The sequence below is a fragment of the Pseudophryne corroboree genome, chromosome 11 (genome assembly GCF_028390025.1).
Source record: "Pseudophryne corroboree isolate aPseCor3 chromosome 11, aPseCor3.hap2, whole genome shotgun sequence".
Taxonomy (NCBI): domain Eukaryota; kingdom Metazoa; phylum Chordata; class Amphibia; order Anura; family Myobatrachidae; genus Pseudophryne; species Pseudophryne corroboree.
The window spans coordinates 287,026,143-287,043,275 of record NC_086454.1 but is presented as its reverse complement, the minus strand read 5'-3'; the positions used below and the strand labels follow the sequence as shown (position 1 = coordinate 287,043,275).

Sequence of the window (17,133 nt, the reverse complement as noted above, 5' to 3'; positions counted from 1 at the left end):
TCTCCACTAGTCTCCAAACCTTTAAACGTTCCCTGAAAACTCATCTCTTCAGACAAGCCTACCAAATTCCTGACCCACCCACATAACCTTCAATGCTTCCCTATCCAGTTACATTCCCTCTGCACAGTCCCCATAACCTCACATTTTGTCTTCCAACATTGCTGGGTGATCATATCATACAACCCACTAAGAACCTAGCAATCTGGGGAAACATTATGTAACAGGTTGCATCTATCCTTGTGTATCAATACCTATTTCCCTCTAGATTGTAAGCTTGCGAGCAGGGCCTTCCTACCGCTATGTCTGTCTTTGCCCTGTTTTGTTCTATAACTGTTGTTCTAATTGTAAAGCGCAACGGAATATGCTGCGCTATATAAGAAACTGCTAATAAATAAATAATGTCTCTGTGCGCTCAATGGGGGCTATTCTGAGTTGATCGCACGTAGCAACTTTTTGCTGCTCGTGCGATCAACCTGACGCCGCCTATGGGGGAGTGTATTTTAGCATAGCAGGGCTGCAATCGCTTGTGCAGCCCTGCTATGCTAAAAAAGTTTCAAGTAAAACAAGACCAGCCCTGCAGCTACTTACCCAGTGCGACGGATCCAGCGATGAAGGTCCCGGCTGTGACATCAGACATCCGCCCTCCGAACGCCTGGACACGCCTGCGTTGGACTCACCACGCCTGGAAAACGGTGAGTATCCGCCACAGAACGCCTCCCGCCTGTCCGTCTTTTCTTGCGATCGCCGCTGCAATCACTGTTCTCGCTGCCGGCATCGCGCGTCGCTGCGTGCAAACGGGTCCGAATGACCCTCTATGAGCGTGGCTCCATCTGCACCATCCCAATTTAGATCACATAAGTGGATTTGTTCCCATAGCATGCATTTATTTATTACAGTGTGTTCATGTGAAAATGTGGGTTGTCTAATCTCATGAGTTTACTCAGTCAGATAACTGCTTTAAATTACATATCCTGAGATAGAAAAGACCTGTTTTTATAAATAGAAAAGTGACTATAGTGTAGATTGTGTATGTGTCATCGGTTCTGCCTTCAATTTTCGTCCAAGTAGTGGGGTCCAAAAACACTGAAGGGGATAGATTTACTAAAGCTTCTAAAAATGAAAAATGGGGGTGCCGATTTCAACCACTCAGATTCTTGTCATCTTCTAGGATGCAATAGAGAAATTATAGCTACAGTCTGACTGTCTGCTGTATTTTATATCGACCATTTGCCCTTTTAGAAGATTTATTAAATCTACCCCTAGAGTTGTGAATTTATTGTTCATGGTTGGTTCTAGATTCTGTATGACTGTCTTGTTTATTGGTTTATCTCTGTGGGTGGAGTCAGTTTTTTCATAGTTTACCAATCCACTGACTCCGTTTTCTACGTTATCTTGTTTACTAACTCACTTCTAGAACACTTTTTGTCTGTATGTCACATATTTAAAGAAAATATAGATTTTTTTTCCCATATATAATACTTGGAATATACCTTAACCGTATAACATACCAATATTTCATTGTTTGCTATGGATAGGCTACAGATGTGTCCTAATACATCTTGCCTCAATACACCACAATGAGTGAGCTGACGGTCCCGTGCAACTCCATTAGCGTTGGGCATCTTTTTTTTATTTTTGCTGAACATGTGCCTTATTCAGATCACTATGCAAACAGGCTGCATAAGCAGACTCGGCTGATTCAAATTATATGTGGCATACCTGTATTCTCTGTGCATCTGCATATGAAATGGTATGTTACATTCTAGGAAAACACTGTAATGTACCATTTTGTATACAGATACAGCCACGGTCCCACACAGAATATAGGCATGCAGCATATTATTTTAATCAGCATATGCTGCTTGTGTGTCCTATTCACACATCATAATCAAAAAAGTTGCACATTAAGATGCTCGGCGCTACCGAGTCATGCATGGCATTATTAGAAGGGCTGTTTAACGTGCAGGGAGGCTAGATGTCAGTTGACACATCTGTATGTCTTGATTCTTTCCAAACTACTTGTGGAAGTTGTGTAGACCGAGGAGTGAAAATTACCTTATTTTTAAAGCAGCATTTATTTACAAGACATAACCAACCTGGTTTTGCCTTTTACATGAATGCTGCTTTAAAAATATGGGCTTCTCGCACAAACTTCTACACCTTCTTGCACCCTATTAAATTTACTCCCAAATGTGAGTAGTTTTCAGGCAGCCAAATTTAATGAAGATGTTTCCTTTTTTATCTTTGTTTTACACTGGTAACAATTCCTCTTTCCTCAGCCTAACTCCTTTTCTCCTTTTCTTTCTGTCCTCCGCCTCCTCTCTCTCCTGCCTCCTCGCGCAGAACCGAATGCACGAGTCTCTAATGCTCTTCGATTCCATTTGTAACAACAAGTTCTTCATTGACACATCGATCATCCTCTTTCTTAACAAGAAGGACCTGTTTGCCGAGAAGATCAAGAAGTCTCCTTTGACCATCTGCTTTCCAGAGTATACAGGTAAGGAGTGTTGTGCAGGTTTTACAAGGAGCAAGTCTCAAATATCTCACTCTTCTCAGAAATTTTATCAACTAGGTCAAGGGTTCTCAACTCTAGACCTCAGGTGTCACCAACAAGTCATGTTTTGTGTATTTCTTTAATTTTGCACAGTTGAGTTAATCAATTTATATATTTATTATTATTATTATTATTATTCTTTATTTATATGGCACCACAAGGGTTCCGCAGCTCCCATTACACAGTACATAATCAAATGAGCAAACAAGAAAACAGCACTTACAGTTCAAGACAATATAGGACAGGTATAGAAAACCAGGGTTTAGGTGCCATCAAGGGAGTATGAAGTATAAAATAGTGTAAGTAAGAAAGGAAAGGCACATGAGGAAACAAGGCCCTGCTCTTGCGAACTTACAATCTAAAAGGTGAAGGGCTAAAAGACCGGGGTGACACAGAAGGGGTAGACAGTGAGCATAGACAAGAGGGTTAGGAGGATAGTTGGCTGGGTTTGGTGAAGAAGTAGGTCTTGAGAGATCGTTTGAAGTTTTGTAGAGAGGTAGAGAATTCCAGAGATAGGGAGCAGCACGTGCAAAATCTTGTAGATAGGGAGTGGGAGGAGGTAATCAGTTGGCAGGAGATATGGCGTGCATTATCAGAGCGAAGTAGACGGGTGGGAATGTAAAGAGAGATAAGGTCAGAGATGTAAGAGGGAGAAGAGTGGGTGAGGGCTTTGTAGGCGAGTGTGAGAAGCTTGAATTGGATTCTGAATGGGAAGGTTAGCCAGTGAAGGTCCTGCAGGAGAGGGGATGTGGATGTAGTATGTTTGGTGAGGAAGATGAGATGGGCAGCAGCATTGAGGATAGATTGGAATTGAGAGAGGAAATTTTGAGGGAGGCCAGATAGGAGGAGATTGCAGTAGTCCAATATGGAGATGACCAGTGAGTGGATGAGGGTCTTAGTAGCGTCCTGGGTGAGAAAGGGTCTGATCCTGGAGATGTTTTTGAGATAGAAACGGCAGGTTTGTGAGGTACTGAATGTGTGGTTTGAAGGAGAGGGAGGAGTCCAGGATTACTCCAAGACATCGCACTTGGGGGTTAGAGGAGATAGTTGTGCCATCAATGGATAATGAAATTGTGGGAGGTGAGGTTATTCGGGAGGGAGGGAAGATGATCAGCTCAGTCTTAGACATGTTAAGTTTAATAAAGTGCTGTGACATCCAGGAGCAGATAACAGAGAGACAGTTGGAGATATGAGTGAGAAGAGCAATGGAGAGATCAGGGGAGGAAAGGTAGATTTGAGTATCATCAGCGTAGAAATGATATTGTAAGTCAAAAAAGCTAATGAGCTCACCTAATGAGGATGTGTAGAGAGAGAAAAGGAGAGGGCCAAGAACAGAACCTTGGGGGACACCTACTGGTAGAGGAAGTGGGGGAGGTGGAGTCATGAGAGGAGACAGAGAAGGAATGGTCAGAAAGGTAGGACAGTCAGGAGAGAGCAGTATCACACAGACCAAAGAAGTAAAGGATTTGGAGGAGGAGAGGGTGGTCTACAGTGTCAAAAGCAGCAGAGAGGTCAAGGAGAATAAGCAGAGAGTAGTAACTCCTGAATTTAACAGCAAGGAGGTCATTGCAGACTTTCGTGAGGGCAGTTTCAGTGGAGTGCAGAGGATGGAAACCAGACTGGAAAGAGTCAAGCAATGAGTGGGAAGAAAGAAAGACAGGGAGGCGGTTGCAGACAATACGCTCAAGGAGTTTGGAGGCAAAAAGGAGGAGAGAGATGGGTCGGTAGTTGGAGAGATTGGTTGGATCAAGGGTAGGTATTTTAAGAATAGGGGAGACAAGTGCATGCTTGAATGCAGAAGGGACAGTGCTTGATGAGAGTGAGAGATTGAGTAGATGGGCAAGATGGGAGCAGGCAGAAGAAGAGAGGAAGCGGAGGAGGCGGAAGGGAATAGGGTCAAGTGGGGAGGTGGAGGGAGAATGAGGACCGGATGAGGACCATGACCACCTCTCCAGATACAGGGAAGAAAGATGTCAGAGTTGGTAGGAGGGAAGGAGATGGGTGGTCTGGAAATGGACGAGTGGGGTTGCTCTGTTTCTGGTGGGATGTTATGTCCTGACGAATGGAGTAATTTTGGATGTGAAGTAGGTGGCAAAGTCAAGATCAGAAAGTGAAGAGGGGACTTGAGGCGGGGGTGGGCAGAGGAGCGAGTTGACAGTGTCAAAGAGGTGACGGGGGTTTGAGGATTGGGAGGAGATGAGGTTTTTGAAGTAAGATTGTTTAGAGAGGGTAAGGGCAGCAAAGTAGGATGAGAGCATAAATTTATAGTGGAGGAAGTCGGCCTTAGATTGTGATTTCCTCCACTGTCGCTCAGCGGTGTGTGAGCATTTTTGAAGATAGTGATTGGTGGCACGACAGAGTCAAGAGTAGAGGTAAGGGATGAATTGTATAGGGAAGTAGCTTGTTCTGGACAGGAAAGAGAGAGAATAGGAGAGAGGGGTGAGTCAAACAGGGAGGATAGGGAAGTGGTTTCAATAGCCTCAATGTTATGCTTTGTGATGGTAGTCTTAGGTGGTAGAGATGGAGAAGCAGATAAAGATAGGTTAAAAGTGAGCAGGTGATGGTCAGGGAGGGGGAACAGAGAGTTGGAGAAATCGGAAAGACCACATCGGTGAGTGAAGACCAGATCCAGTGAGCTCCCACTCACATGGGAGGGGGAAGAGGTCCACTAGGAGAGACCAAGAGGTGAGGTTAGGGAGTTTAGAGGCAGGTGATTTTGTGGGGTTATCGATAGGGATGTTGAAATCACCTAGGATAATAGAGAGAATGTCAGAAGAGAGGAAGTGAGGAAGCCATGAAGCAAAGTTGTCAAGGAATTTGGAGGGCATGCCAGGGGGGCAGTAAATGACAGCTACTCGAAGATAAACAGGTTGAAGAGGCATATAGCATGGACCTCAAATGTAGAGAATGTAAGGGATGGTTCTGGTGGTATGAGTAGCTAGAGGGTAGTAGGAGCCCAACACCACCACCGTGGTGACCCCCAGGTTGGAGGGGGGGGGGGGGGGGGGGGGCGAGGGGTGAGAATGTGAGACCCCCAGCAGAGAGAGCAGCAGGAGAAAACTGTCAGAGGGGGTAATCCAAGTTTCAGTGATGGCTATGAGATGCAAGGAATTTGAAATGAAAAGGTCATGAGTGGGGACCAGCTTATTACAGACAGATCTGGAATTCCTGAGGGCACAGGAGAGAGGGAGAAAGTCTGTGGGAGTGATGTGAATGAAATTATCAGGGTTGCTGTAGCAAAGAGGTGAGATGGATTTAAAATACAGAGGGTGTAGTGAGGGTGCTGGCCTCTGAGCTAGGAAGGGACACTGCAGCAGTTGACCAAGGAGCGAGTAAAGTGTGGTATAATGGGATATGAGAGGAGGGAGGGAGCAGAGCAGAGTGGTGGATGATTGGGCCCAAGGTAGGGTAGAGGTGAATGACAGTGGGGTGTCAGGGGAGGAGTGGAAGTGAGGCATTGGTGTGGATGGGAGACATAGAAGGGGAGAGAGGAGGAAATGTAGGAGACTAGGGGAGAAGGATAGAGGTGGGAGCAGGGGACAGAGAAAAGGATGGGGCAGTGTTGTAGTGTTGGGGGGGGGGGGGGTGATAGTGACAGGCCAGACATGCTGTAGTTTGGATGAGGTAAATAGTATGAAAATTTGGAAATAGGAGTGGTGGTTGTAAGATGAACAGTGCAGTAGGATTGCAGAAATGCAGGTGAAAGGATAGTGTTGGAAGTGTTCAGTGGCATTAAAATTTGGTTACAGCAGACAGTATATGTAGTTGTAGAAATTGAAGTTGAAGGAGGTGTTAGAAATGAGAGGACATGAGAGGGTAAGCAAAAAGCAAAGGTAATTCAGACTGGATATGCAAGTGTGTAAAGACAAAATGATATAGGTTCAGCATGTGCATGAAGATGTTTAGAAGATGGTGCCATCAGTGTTTAACATTGGTGCAAGCCATCAATGGTCCTATGCCACCAATCGATGGACTTACCAGCAGAGTTGAATGGCAGGCAGGGTGTCATTCAATGAAGGTACCGACTTTAGGCGGTCACCCGGGGGGTGGGGCTAAGGTCTAAGTCCCCCTGTGCCGAGAGCAGAAACAAAACCATTTGTTCCATCGCTGGTAAACTATCAGATCTCTGCCATTGATGGCAAAACCATTGACCATTGATAGCTGTTAATCATCAATGTCAATGAACATCCGTTTACTGTTCTGAGAGCTACAAGTGTGTCCTCATACATCTTGCCTCAATAAGCCATGCAGCAGGAGATACCTGGTGTGAGTAAGCCGGAAGCTCCCGGGTAGTTCTGCTAACGTCGGGCGTCTTGTTTGCCGAAAATGTCTCCTTCCAATCACTAAGGTGCACAATCACCTTATGCTGATTAAAATTATATGTGGCCTGCTTGTATTCTGTGTGTGACTGCAGCTGTATCTCCATTCAAAATGCTACGTTACTGTGATTTCTAGGAAAACACTGTTACATACCATTTCGTATACAGATACCGCTGCAGTCATACACATAATACAGGCATGCCGCATATCGTTTTAATCAGCATAAACTGCTTGTGTGTCTTATTCGCATAACAATGTGACTCAGATGCATTTAAATGGAAAAAGTGCCTCATAAAGACGCTCGGCGCTACAGCGTTACGGCATGGCATGACTAGGAGGGCTGTTTAGCATGACTGCAGCAAGGATGTTGGAAGACACATCTGTAGTGCTATGAAGCCAGGACTGGAATGGAGATCCATGGGGAAGTAGGGGGCGGTTCATTGCCTGTGACATAGTGTCGGCATTAAATGGAAGGCCTGGGTTTCTATATGCTGCTTGGCCCTGATGTAGAGTGCCAGAATTACACCGGTGGCAGTTTGCCTCTAGTTTCATCATCTTGACACATTTCTTATGCATACTGTAGAGCAGTGATTTTTACACTCTGAACAAGATTGAGAGGTTTTATTGCCTAAGTATGGTGACACCCAGTGTGGATGAACACCTCCTGTGCGCGCCAACGTCACAAGCTGCAACAACAAAACAAAAAAATGGGGGGGGGGGGGGGGCAGGGCCTAAAACCCTCTTTTAGTTACTAGGGGTCCCAGAAATGCTGGGCTGTCCCTGGAGACCAGTCAGTATGCAGTGCCTGCTCCTACACTGTGACAGGAGACGGGTGTTGTATGTAATGTTACAGTGCAGCACCGGCTTCTGTCACTGAAGAGGAATCAGCACTTTGGTGTCACCCCTCAGCAGTTGACACCTGGGAGCGGCGCTCACCCGTAATGACGCCACTGCCTGTATACACTTATTCATCATATTTGTCAGCACCTACAAGGGTTAAAGATTGTATATGTTAATACCGCGCTTAAAAGTGAAAAAGCTGCTCCAATTAAAATATATGTAAAAGGGAGTATGGGAGTGCTAGTGTTTTTGAAGTTTATACAAAAAAGGAAAAAGAACAGCGCTGGCACTATTACACTAAAATGTTTTAATTGATTTCATATCACATATTAAAATACATCCTTCATATCCATATCATATAAAAACAATTATAATATATATTAATTAAGCTATATATCCAACCGGACAATTCCGCTCTATATACCAAACCAGAGAAAACTGTTCCTTACTGATTTTGTATAATTATATACAGCTGAATTTAAAGCTGGATGTTATTACTTTATGTGCTTTTGACAATAAATCATGACCGCATAGATGTTATCAATCGATAAGAATGTCCAGCTGATAAGTATAGTTCCTCAGTTATTATAATGAACAATTATCCGGTCCATTAATTACACAGATTGCAGTTCTTTTCACAAATGCATACAGCTAGTAGATTATACCTTCCAAGTAAATTTCAGGTAAATTTCCTCACACCATTAAATTTTCAACCAGTGTGAGTTATAATTATTATGTTTTGTGATTAGAGTTTCTTATGGAGCTGTGCACAGATATATAGCTTTGCACATATCACATAGATACCTCTCCCGGCTGTCGCTTCCATAAACAGCCTTATCCGGAGTCCACTGCCTGGTGGATAGCAGGTATAATTTCAGATGTTATCCGTAAAAGTTATCAGATGTTATCCGTAGGTATAAGTATCTCTTGCCGGCCAGTAATATATGAAGGTGTCTCACCAAAAGCTCTTTAGCAGTGCATCCGACATCCTGTTTTTGAAGTTGTATGTGTACCTGCAAAGTCAAAAAAACAATTTATTATTCACAATAATGCTGTGTAGCAATAATGTTTACACTCTTTTCAGAGTAATTTTGTTGGGATACCGGACGGCCGGTGCGGAGGTTGCTAGTGTCCGAGTTTCCGAGTTCTGCTGGCTGGAGGTGGAGTCCTTATCTAACACTTCCTTTTCCTACCTTCCCTCCTTGCGCTGCTGGTCGCTCGTTCTTGCAGTCGTCCTCCGTTTCTGGCGTGTTCCACACTACCGGAAGTGTCCGCTCCGTGACTTCCGGTGTGACGTCAATCCGGTTTTCCCAGCATCCAACGCGTTTCGTGACAGGGCACTTCGTCAAGTATAATCATCCGTGAGGAAGTGCCCTGTCACGAAACGCGTTGGAGCTGGGAAAACCGGATTGACGTCACACCGGAAGTCACGGAGCGGACACTTCCGGTAGTGTGGAACACGCCAGAAACGGAGGACGACTGCAAGAACGAGCGACCAGCAGCGCAAGGAGGGAAGGTAGAAAAGGGACAGTTAGATAAGGACTCCACCTCCAGCCAGCAGAACTCGGAAACTCGGACACTAGCAACCTCCGCACCGGCCGTCCGGTATCCCAACTAAATTACTCTGAAAAGAGTGTAAACATTATTGCTACACAGCATTATTGTGAATAATAAATTGTTTTTTGACTTTGCAGGTACACATACAACTTCAAAAACACTAGCGCTCCCATACTCCCTTTTTACCTACAAGGGTTACCCCAGTCTACAGTGAAAAAGTGACCCCAGAAGTTACCTCTTGGCTGCTGTTGAGCTTCATCAGTCATTGCATAAATTGTCCCCAGTCATTGATACACATCTCATAGCATAGGTAGGGCCAATGACTGGCAACAGTGAAACATTTAGATATTACCCATGTTCCCCACAAACAGCACATGGTCCCCACATATTACCCTTAAGTTTGCACACTCACTTGGGCTGCAACATCCGGGGTAAGCAGTAATTATATGCGGTTCATGGCATGGCCACGGCGCCTGTAGGATGGGTCCAGCTTGTGCCCAGCACCAGTTGTGTCACAGCAAACTTGTGCACGACTCGCAGTTTGCTGGTTGAAAAACGCGGCTGTAGAGCATAAAAGAACATTGTTGTAAATTACTGATGTGTGAGACAGCTTAGGAAAGAGGTGGGTAGCTAAAGCAGTGTAAATACATTATCTTTAGCAGTGTCTCCCAAACTCAGACCTCAAGGCATCCAAGTAGTCCAGGTTTTAAGGGTGTCCATGGTTGAGACAGGTGCTTAAATCAAAATGACCATGGTACTTATTAAGTTAGCTGTACTCAAGCATGTATATTCTTAAACCCCAGACTATTAGGGTTCCTTGAGGATTGAGTTTTGGAAAGCGCTATTGTAGCTCTGCTGCACCTCTGTCCTATGTTTATTGTCCTTTGGTTATTAGTATTAGTCATACTTGCCTACCTGACCCTCTCCATGAGGGAGAAAATGCTCTGTTCCTGGACTTTCCTGGTAATGTATGATTGCCATTACCTGTGGTGAGCTAGTTAATTGATAAGAAAGGTGTTTCACCACAGGTGATGGCAATCATACATTACCAGGAAAGTCCAGGAACAGAGCATTTTCTCCCTCATGGAGAGGGTCAGGTAGGCAAGTATGGTATTAGTTAGATTGTCTAGCACAGTGGTTCTCAACCTCGGTCCTCAAGCACCCTCAACAGTTCATGTTTTCCAGATCACCTAGCAGTTGAACAGGTGTATTCATTACTCACTGACATTATAAAAGACCCACAGGTGGAGCAAATTATTTCACTTGCAATCCTGTGAGGAGACCTGGAAAACATGAACTGTTGGGGGTACTTGAGGACCGAGGTTGAGAACCACTGGTCTAGCACAACCTGTTTCAAGTGCTTTGACAGTCCCAGCTCTACACACTGACGGATCTACTGTCTGAGAGACAGGACTGGCCGAATCTGTGTGGTGTAGTCATTTTCTTGCTTTGTGCTATGTTTCTATGCTCCTGACCACCAGAGAGAAGAGTTAAAACTTAAACTGGAATGATTAATCTTGTTTCATTAAGGAGCAAGTGAAAAAGGGTTTGATATTTACCAGATCATTGACTCAAAAATGTCACACAGCCCCGGTATTTAGCCGCGGCTTTGAGACTACAGAAAGAGCCTTGGGGAAAAACAGCTGTCCACAGTGACCTATCAGATGTCAGCTGTCATTTATCTAGTATGTTCTATAAAATGTATACTAAAACATTTCTTGCTGTGAAGGACTAGTTATTGAATAGGTTGCGCCACATCTGCCCTACTCTCTAGTTATAGATCATGACCATTCTCTGTTCTGCTTCGGTTGCAGGTCCTAACACCTACGATGATGCTGCTGCTTATATCCAAGCACAATTTGAGAGCAAGAACCGCTCACCAAACAAAGAGATTTACTGCCACATGACCTGCGCCACAGATACGAATAACATCCAGGTGGTATTTGACGCCGTCACTGACATCATCATTGCCAACAACCTCAGAGGCTGCGGCTTGTACTGATTCCTCTGTATAGCAATTTATCTGCTGGTGAAAATGAGAATAGATGCAAGTTGGTAAACTGATGAGAAGGCACATATATATATATATATATATATATATATATATGTATATGAAATAATTAGTCTTTTTTTTTTTTTTTTTTTAGTTTGTCTCAAAGAGCTGTCAACAGATTGGATCTCCCAATAGCTCCTGTCCCCTCCCCCCCTAGCATAAACTGAAGAGGATTCTTGATTTCCTTTGAAGTTCTTCTTCAGGACCTAAATGATTTCTCCATTCTCTCTCCGGTTTAGTTCTGGTAGAGGCTTGAGCTGTGATTTCAACCTCTGTATGGAACTGACAAGGTTGAAAGGCTTTTTTTCTGATACAGGGAAGATAATCTATCATAATCATGTTTTTTTTAAGGATTTGTGTCTCTAAGGGTCACATTCTGCAGCTCCATTAAAAAAAATCAGGTATATCCTTTCTGTTCAGCTCTTGGGTAACAAAACAAAAAAAAGAAGGAAAATAAAACAACAAAAGTTTTTCCAAACCAGGTAGAAGTGTTTGTGAGACTTGCAGGACCGTGCGCTCAGCTTTTTTTTTTTTTTTTTTATTATTTTTTTGTGGGTGCTGTAACTGTATGAGGGTCTGTGAGGAAACAGGGGAGATGCCCCTCTAGTCTGTTAAAAGCAAAGTAGCGGGCCCCCGTTTGTCTTGAAAAGGTTTCAGTGCCAACCCAAACTGCGGAGTGGTGGGAACAGTCTGCAATTTCAGGGGGGGACATACCCCACTGTCCCTCCTCCCTCCGCACTGCTCTACGGACCCTCAAATTGACGTTCTGCTGGTAGCATGACCTTTGGCCTTTGTAAAAAAAATAAAAAATAAAAAGTAAAAAAAAAAAAGAAAATGAAAAAAACACAGCCTTCCTTAAAGTTGATGTGTAATGTTATCACTGATTTAGTGGCTGCATAGGATGCTGTAAATCTGGTTTAGCTGAGTCTGTACTTTTAGAAGAAATTATACTGTTCTTTTTTTATTTTTTTTATTTTTTCCCACGTGCTTGTAGCTTAATGACACCCTTATCTTAATAATACCATTTTCTTCTTACACCAGTTGTAAAGAGGCATCTTTTTAATTGTACGCAACCCCTTCACTGCCAGAGAGATCTGATTGGCCTCCAGCAATGAATGGAATCATGGAAATCTGTTATGTTGGGGGCATTGGGTTTATTTCTGTTGGACTTGAAGCCCTACGTATATATATTAAAAAAAAAATTAAAGTGAAAAATAAAACCCTTAACAACCAAGAACTTTCTGGGGTAATAGAAATGTACAGATTCGATGTCTGTTTCGTTGCTCTGGACTGTGTATCATGCACTCTCTGGGTTTGTATAGAAAAAGCACAGCTCTCACTAAACCCTCCAGCTGCTGAAATGTTCCTCCTATAAGGGTTTTTGCTCTCAATTCCATGTATTACAAATAGTCTTCTTTACTTTCAATCTCCTTTATGTTCCCAAGTGAATGCTTTGTGCTGCTTCTTTCGCCCTCTCTCCCTTTTGCCCCCTCCTCGCCACCCCTTTTAGTGAATGGTGTTTTCCTCTCATGTGGGATGTTTGTGCTGCGAAAAAAAAAAAAAACAGAAAAAAAAGTGGAAAAAAAAACACAAAAAAAAAACAAATTTAATCGAATGTAGTGTTTACATTAAAATCCACAGTTTTCATGACCAAACCCTTGTCATTTCTACTTTGATTAGAAGTCAGACTTCTTCACCATTTCACTTGAGAATTGAAGAGCGGTCACAAACGGTAAAGGAAAAAAAAATGATGAAAAATTAAAAAAACTTAAATGATTCAATAAATGAGCGAGAAATGAAGCTGGGGTGTGTTCTTTGTATTGCCGAGCGCTCAGTTTGGTGCTGCCAGCCACTCTCGTTACTAATGGAAACTCGTATGTAGCTTAATAAAGAGAATGTTTGTCTGTACAAATTTGTCTCCAAAATTCTGCTCTTTTACCAACCTTGCGCCATTTAGGAAGGAATCACGCTGTGGTCATTATCTTATCCCAAGATTATGATGCTATTGGCTCCCAATTTTTTATTAAACTACAACTCACTCAATACTATCATCCATGGCTGGCAGATCATACTGGGTATTATAAGACCAATACAGTCGGTGGGCACTGCCTGGCTCTGTGTACATGAAGATGTTTTTGGTTTTTGCCTGCCTAGATTGTTTTGCTTTTAAAACGTAATCTCCCTTTTTTTAATGTATATAACTGTATGTGATGCAGGCATTGCTTACTGTCAAATCCAGCTCCTTGACACATGCGCATTATCACCAAACTGATTTGTATTTCCATTTTTCGAATGGTCTTTAAATCGGGTGTGGATCATTAGATCGACAGTGTCTAGGTCGACAGGGTTTCTAGGTCGACATGTGCTAGGTCGACAGGTCAAAAGGTCGACATGAGTTGTTGTTGTTTTTTGTGTGTTTTCTTCGTAGAGTGACCGGAAACCCCAATTAGTGCACCGCGTCCCCTCGCATGCCTCGCTTCGCTCGCCATGCTTTGGGCAAAGTGCCTCGCTCGGCTACCGCTTCGCTCGGCACAGATTACCGTTCCAATCGTAGTCCACGATAAAAAAATGTTAAAAAGTGAAAAACTCATGTCGACCTTTTGACCTGTCGAACTAGCACATGTCGACCTAGAAACCCTGTCGACCTTCCAACCCTGTCGACCGATAGTGGTCGACCTAAACAGTGTCGATCTTCAGACCGGATCCCCTTCAAATCCCCAGACATTTAATTTTGATGTAGCCTCTACTTGGCATCTGAACATCATTGAAAGCAAGCTTAACACCAGAAAATGTCAGTCATAGCACCAGAAATGTTATACGTGTCCTTTTTGGGGGGTTTTAATCAACCCTGAAGTAAAAATGGTCAGATGTACGTACTAAGCGTTGGAGAGTGCCAGCCACTCAGCTCCTAACTGCCATGTTACAGACTGTGGAGCGAATGTATTAAGCGTGGAGACGTGATAAAGTAGTGATAAATGCAAGGTGATAACACACCAGCCAATCAGCTCCGATATGTAAATTGAGTTAGGAGCTGACTGGCTGTTGCGTTTATCACCTTGCACTTATCACTGCTTTATCACTTCTCCAGGCTTAATACAGATGGAGCCTCCCTCATCTAGTGCGGCTCCATTGCAGACGTGCACTCCCGGCGGGACTAGGCGATCCGGTGCCTACCCCCGCTACGGGAGTGCACAGAGGCGCTCCCATTGTAGTGAATGGGGCACGCCCAGGCACAGACGGAGCCACGATTAGTGTAGCTCCATCTGTACATCTGACCGTGTGTTTGAAAACTGACAGGACCTGATGGGCAGTTACTTTACAGTATCTATCTCCACTTTATCACGCTCCAAGGCTTAGTACACTATCTACCCCACAACCTCCATCTGATAAACTATTGTCTACTTGTAAAACCATCTTACAGCAGCCTGATTGTCCTAGTTAGTCGTCAGGCTTTAGTGGAGGTACAGGGGGTAATTCTGAGTTGATCGCAGCAGCAAATTTGTTAGCAGATGGGCAAAACCATGTGCACTGCAGGGGAGGCAGATATAACATGTGCAGAGAGAGTTAGATTTGGGTGTGGTGTGTTCAAACTGAAATCTAAATTGCAGTGTAAAAATAAAGCAGCCAGTATTTACCCTGCACAGAAACAAAATAACCCACCCAAATCTAACTCTCTCTGCAAATGTTATATCTGCCCCCCCTCCCCCCCCTGCAGTGCACATGGGGGGTAATTCCAAGTTGATCGCAGCAGGATTTTTGTTAGCAATTGGGCAAAACCATTGATAGAGCTGTCTAGGTAGCTCTGGTTGGTCCCTTCGATTATCATGTCACTTCTGGATACCAGGTCGTAATGTATTGCTGAGAAAACTCAAATAAGACACACACAGCCGCATGTCTCATAAGTAATCTGCTTTACTGTGGCTCAGTTTCGATATTTATACAGTATATTGGCAGTAAATGATTAACATAGTTATATAACTTCATATGCCTCTTGTCCTTCTGCTTATCTGGAGCTACATATAGATATTTTCCATCTCTGACGAGAGAGCAAGGTCCAATGCTCACTTACATACACAATGTTATATAACACAAGCTTTTATATTTTCCATATGTTAAAGCTAGTTTAATCAAATCTCTTTGTAATATTAAAATGAATTGCATTATTATAATTAAGAATGGTAGCTAAGCTTTTATCTCTATCAGTTTCCCTCCTATTTTATAATAATCAAACATTACAGGTTCATCTGGTATTACAATATAACATTACAGTTGAGCTACAAGGCATCACATAAACTCTACCTAAAAGAGACTAAGCAAACAGTCTAGCTATAATGGTGCTAAAGGCTATGTTCCCATAGGACGGTGCTTGTCACTCTATCCCACGAAAGGTAAAGAACCGTTCACATCATATCCATTAAGGTAGACTGCTCACGGCTCCTTCTTGCCAAGCTCTTCTGTAGTTTCTTCTTTGAGTTTACACTTTACAGATTTCTTTCAAGCTGAAAGGAAGGAAACAAAATAGCATCTTAAATTCAGATATATGCAATTTGCTAAAAAACATCACTATTTCAACAATCTCCTTTGCATGTTTGCATATTTCATCGTTCAAACTTAACTTGAGCAAAATTGCAGTGGAACCCAAGTTTCTCTTTCCTTAATTGACACAGAAGTGGGCGTGGTCAAAAACACTCAATATGGACCATCAAATCTGGGCTCAAGTGACTTTTTCACATGTCTTTCCAGATACACCCAATCTCCTGGTTAAAGCTTGTGGGGATTCAGATCTGCTCCTGAATCTGGGAGATAAAAAAAACTAGAGAACACAGAGGTGTCAGTTTCTTCAGTAAGAACACTTTAACATATGCAGGGAAATCACCCTATTCATTCTGTAACTCTTGTGGATAATAACATCCTATCTTAGGTATGCTATCAAACAATATTTCATAAGGTGAATAACCTGGGGTTTTACTGATTATGGTTCTACTATTAACCAGTCCTAGAAATAAACACTTTAGCATCTCTTTCTGGTTTCTGTGACACACTCACTAATCTGATACTGTAACTTCTGGTACTTCTTATCTACAAATATCTTCTGAACTTAATTTTCTATCTATTGATCTTGCTGTAGCTTTTGCCATTGGCCAATAACTGAAAAATGTCTGTAACTATCAATACATCTTTGGCAGTTAGTTATAGTCAATTTGCCGTCTGGAAAATAACTTTTGGGGATTGCTCCAAGGGTTGTCTTGACCTTCTGTCTTGGATTGGACATTTCCACATATCCAGCAGGCTTGTACAAACTTGGTTGCATCTGGATAAAATTCTGGAGCTATCCATCTTTTCTGTGACTAAGTTTCCCATCTGATCATTTCCCAGGTGTGTGAGTCCATGGCTGACTTAACACATACGGGGGTATAAGCTTCTGAGTAAGTATAACTTTTCTTCTAATTTCCATAAGCCAGTTTCTTCTTCTTGTCTGGCTTCTCTTCTCTGCCATGCTGCTTTTTCTTTAGGACCTGCTTGTTACTGAAATTTCTTCAAATCCTGTAGATCAGGCATTTGAGGCTTTGCTTCTTTCTGTTACTTCTGTATGTGTGGTGTAGATGGCTACCTTTACTGGTTGTTTCGTTGCTTTCTCTTTCCACAGGCTTCTTTCTCACTCTCTTCTGCTTTGTTCTGAAGTTCAATCAGTGTAGCATAATCAGGCATTTGGTCTGGCACTGGAATGGTTACTGTATAGGCTTGCCTTATCTGCTGGGGGCATTTTGCTGCCCTCTTGGCTTCAGCATCTTGCCAGATTGTTGCCTCT

General features: G+C 43.1%; 1 protein-coding gene across 1 annotated transcript in view; it reads left to right on the top strand.

The window, feature by feature from the left end:
* Nucleotides 1–13,236, top strand: part of GNAO1 (G protein subunit alpha o1) — a 370,314-nt gene extending 357,078 nt beyond the window's left edge. Inside the window, exons 7-8 of the mRNA XM_063945413.1 lie at nt 2,344–2,497; nt 11,086–13,236. Of these exons, the coding sequence (XP_063801483.1) occupies nt 2,344–2,497; nt 11,086–11,273 (342 nt within the window). The 3' untranslated portion in view covers nt 11,274–13,236. The remainder of the gene's footprint in view (nt 1–2,343; nt 2,498–11,085) is intronic.
* The last annotated feature ends 3,897 nt before the right edge of the window (nt 13,237–17,133 follow it).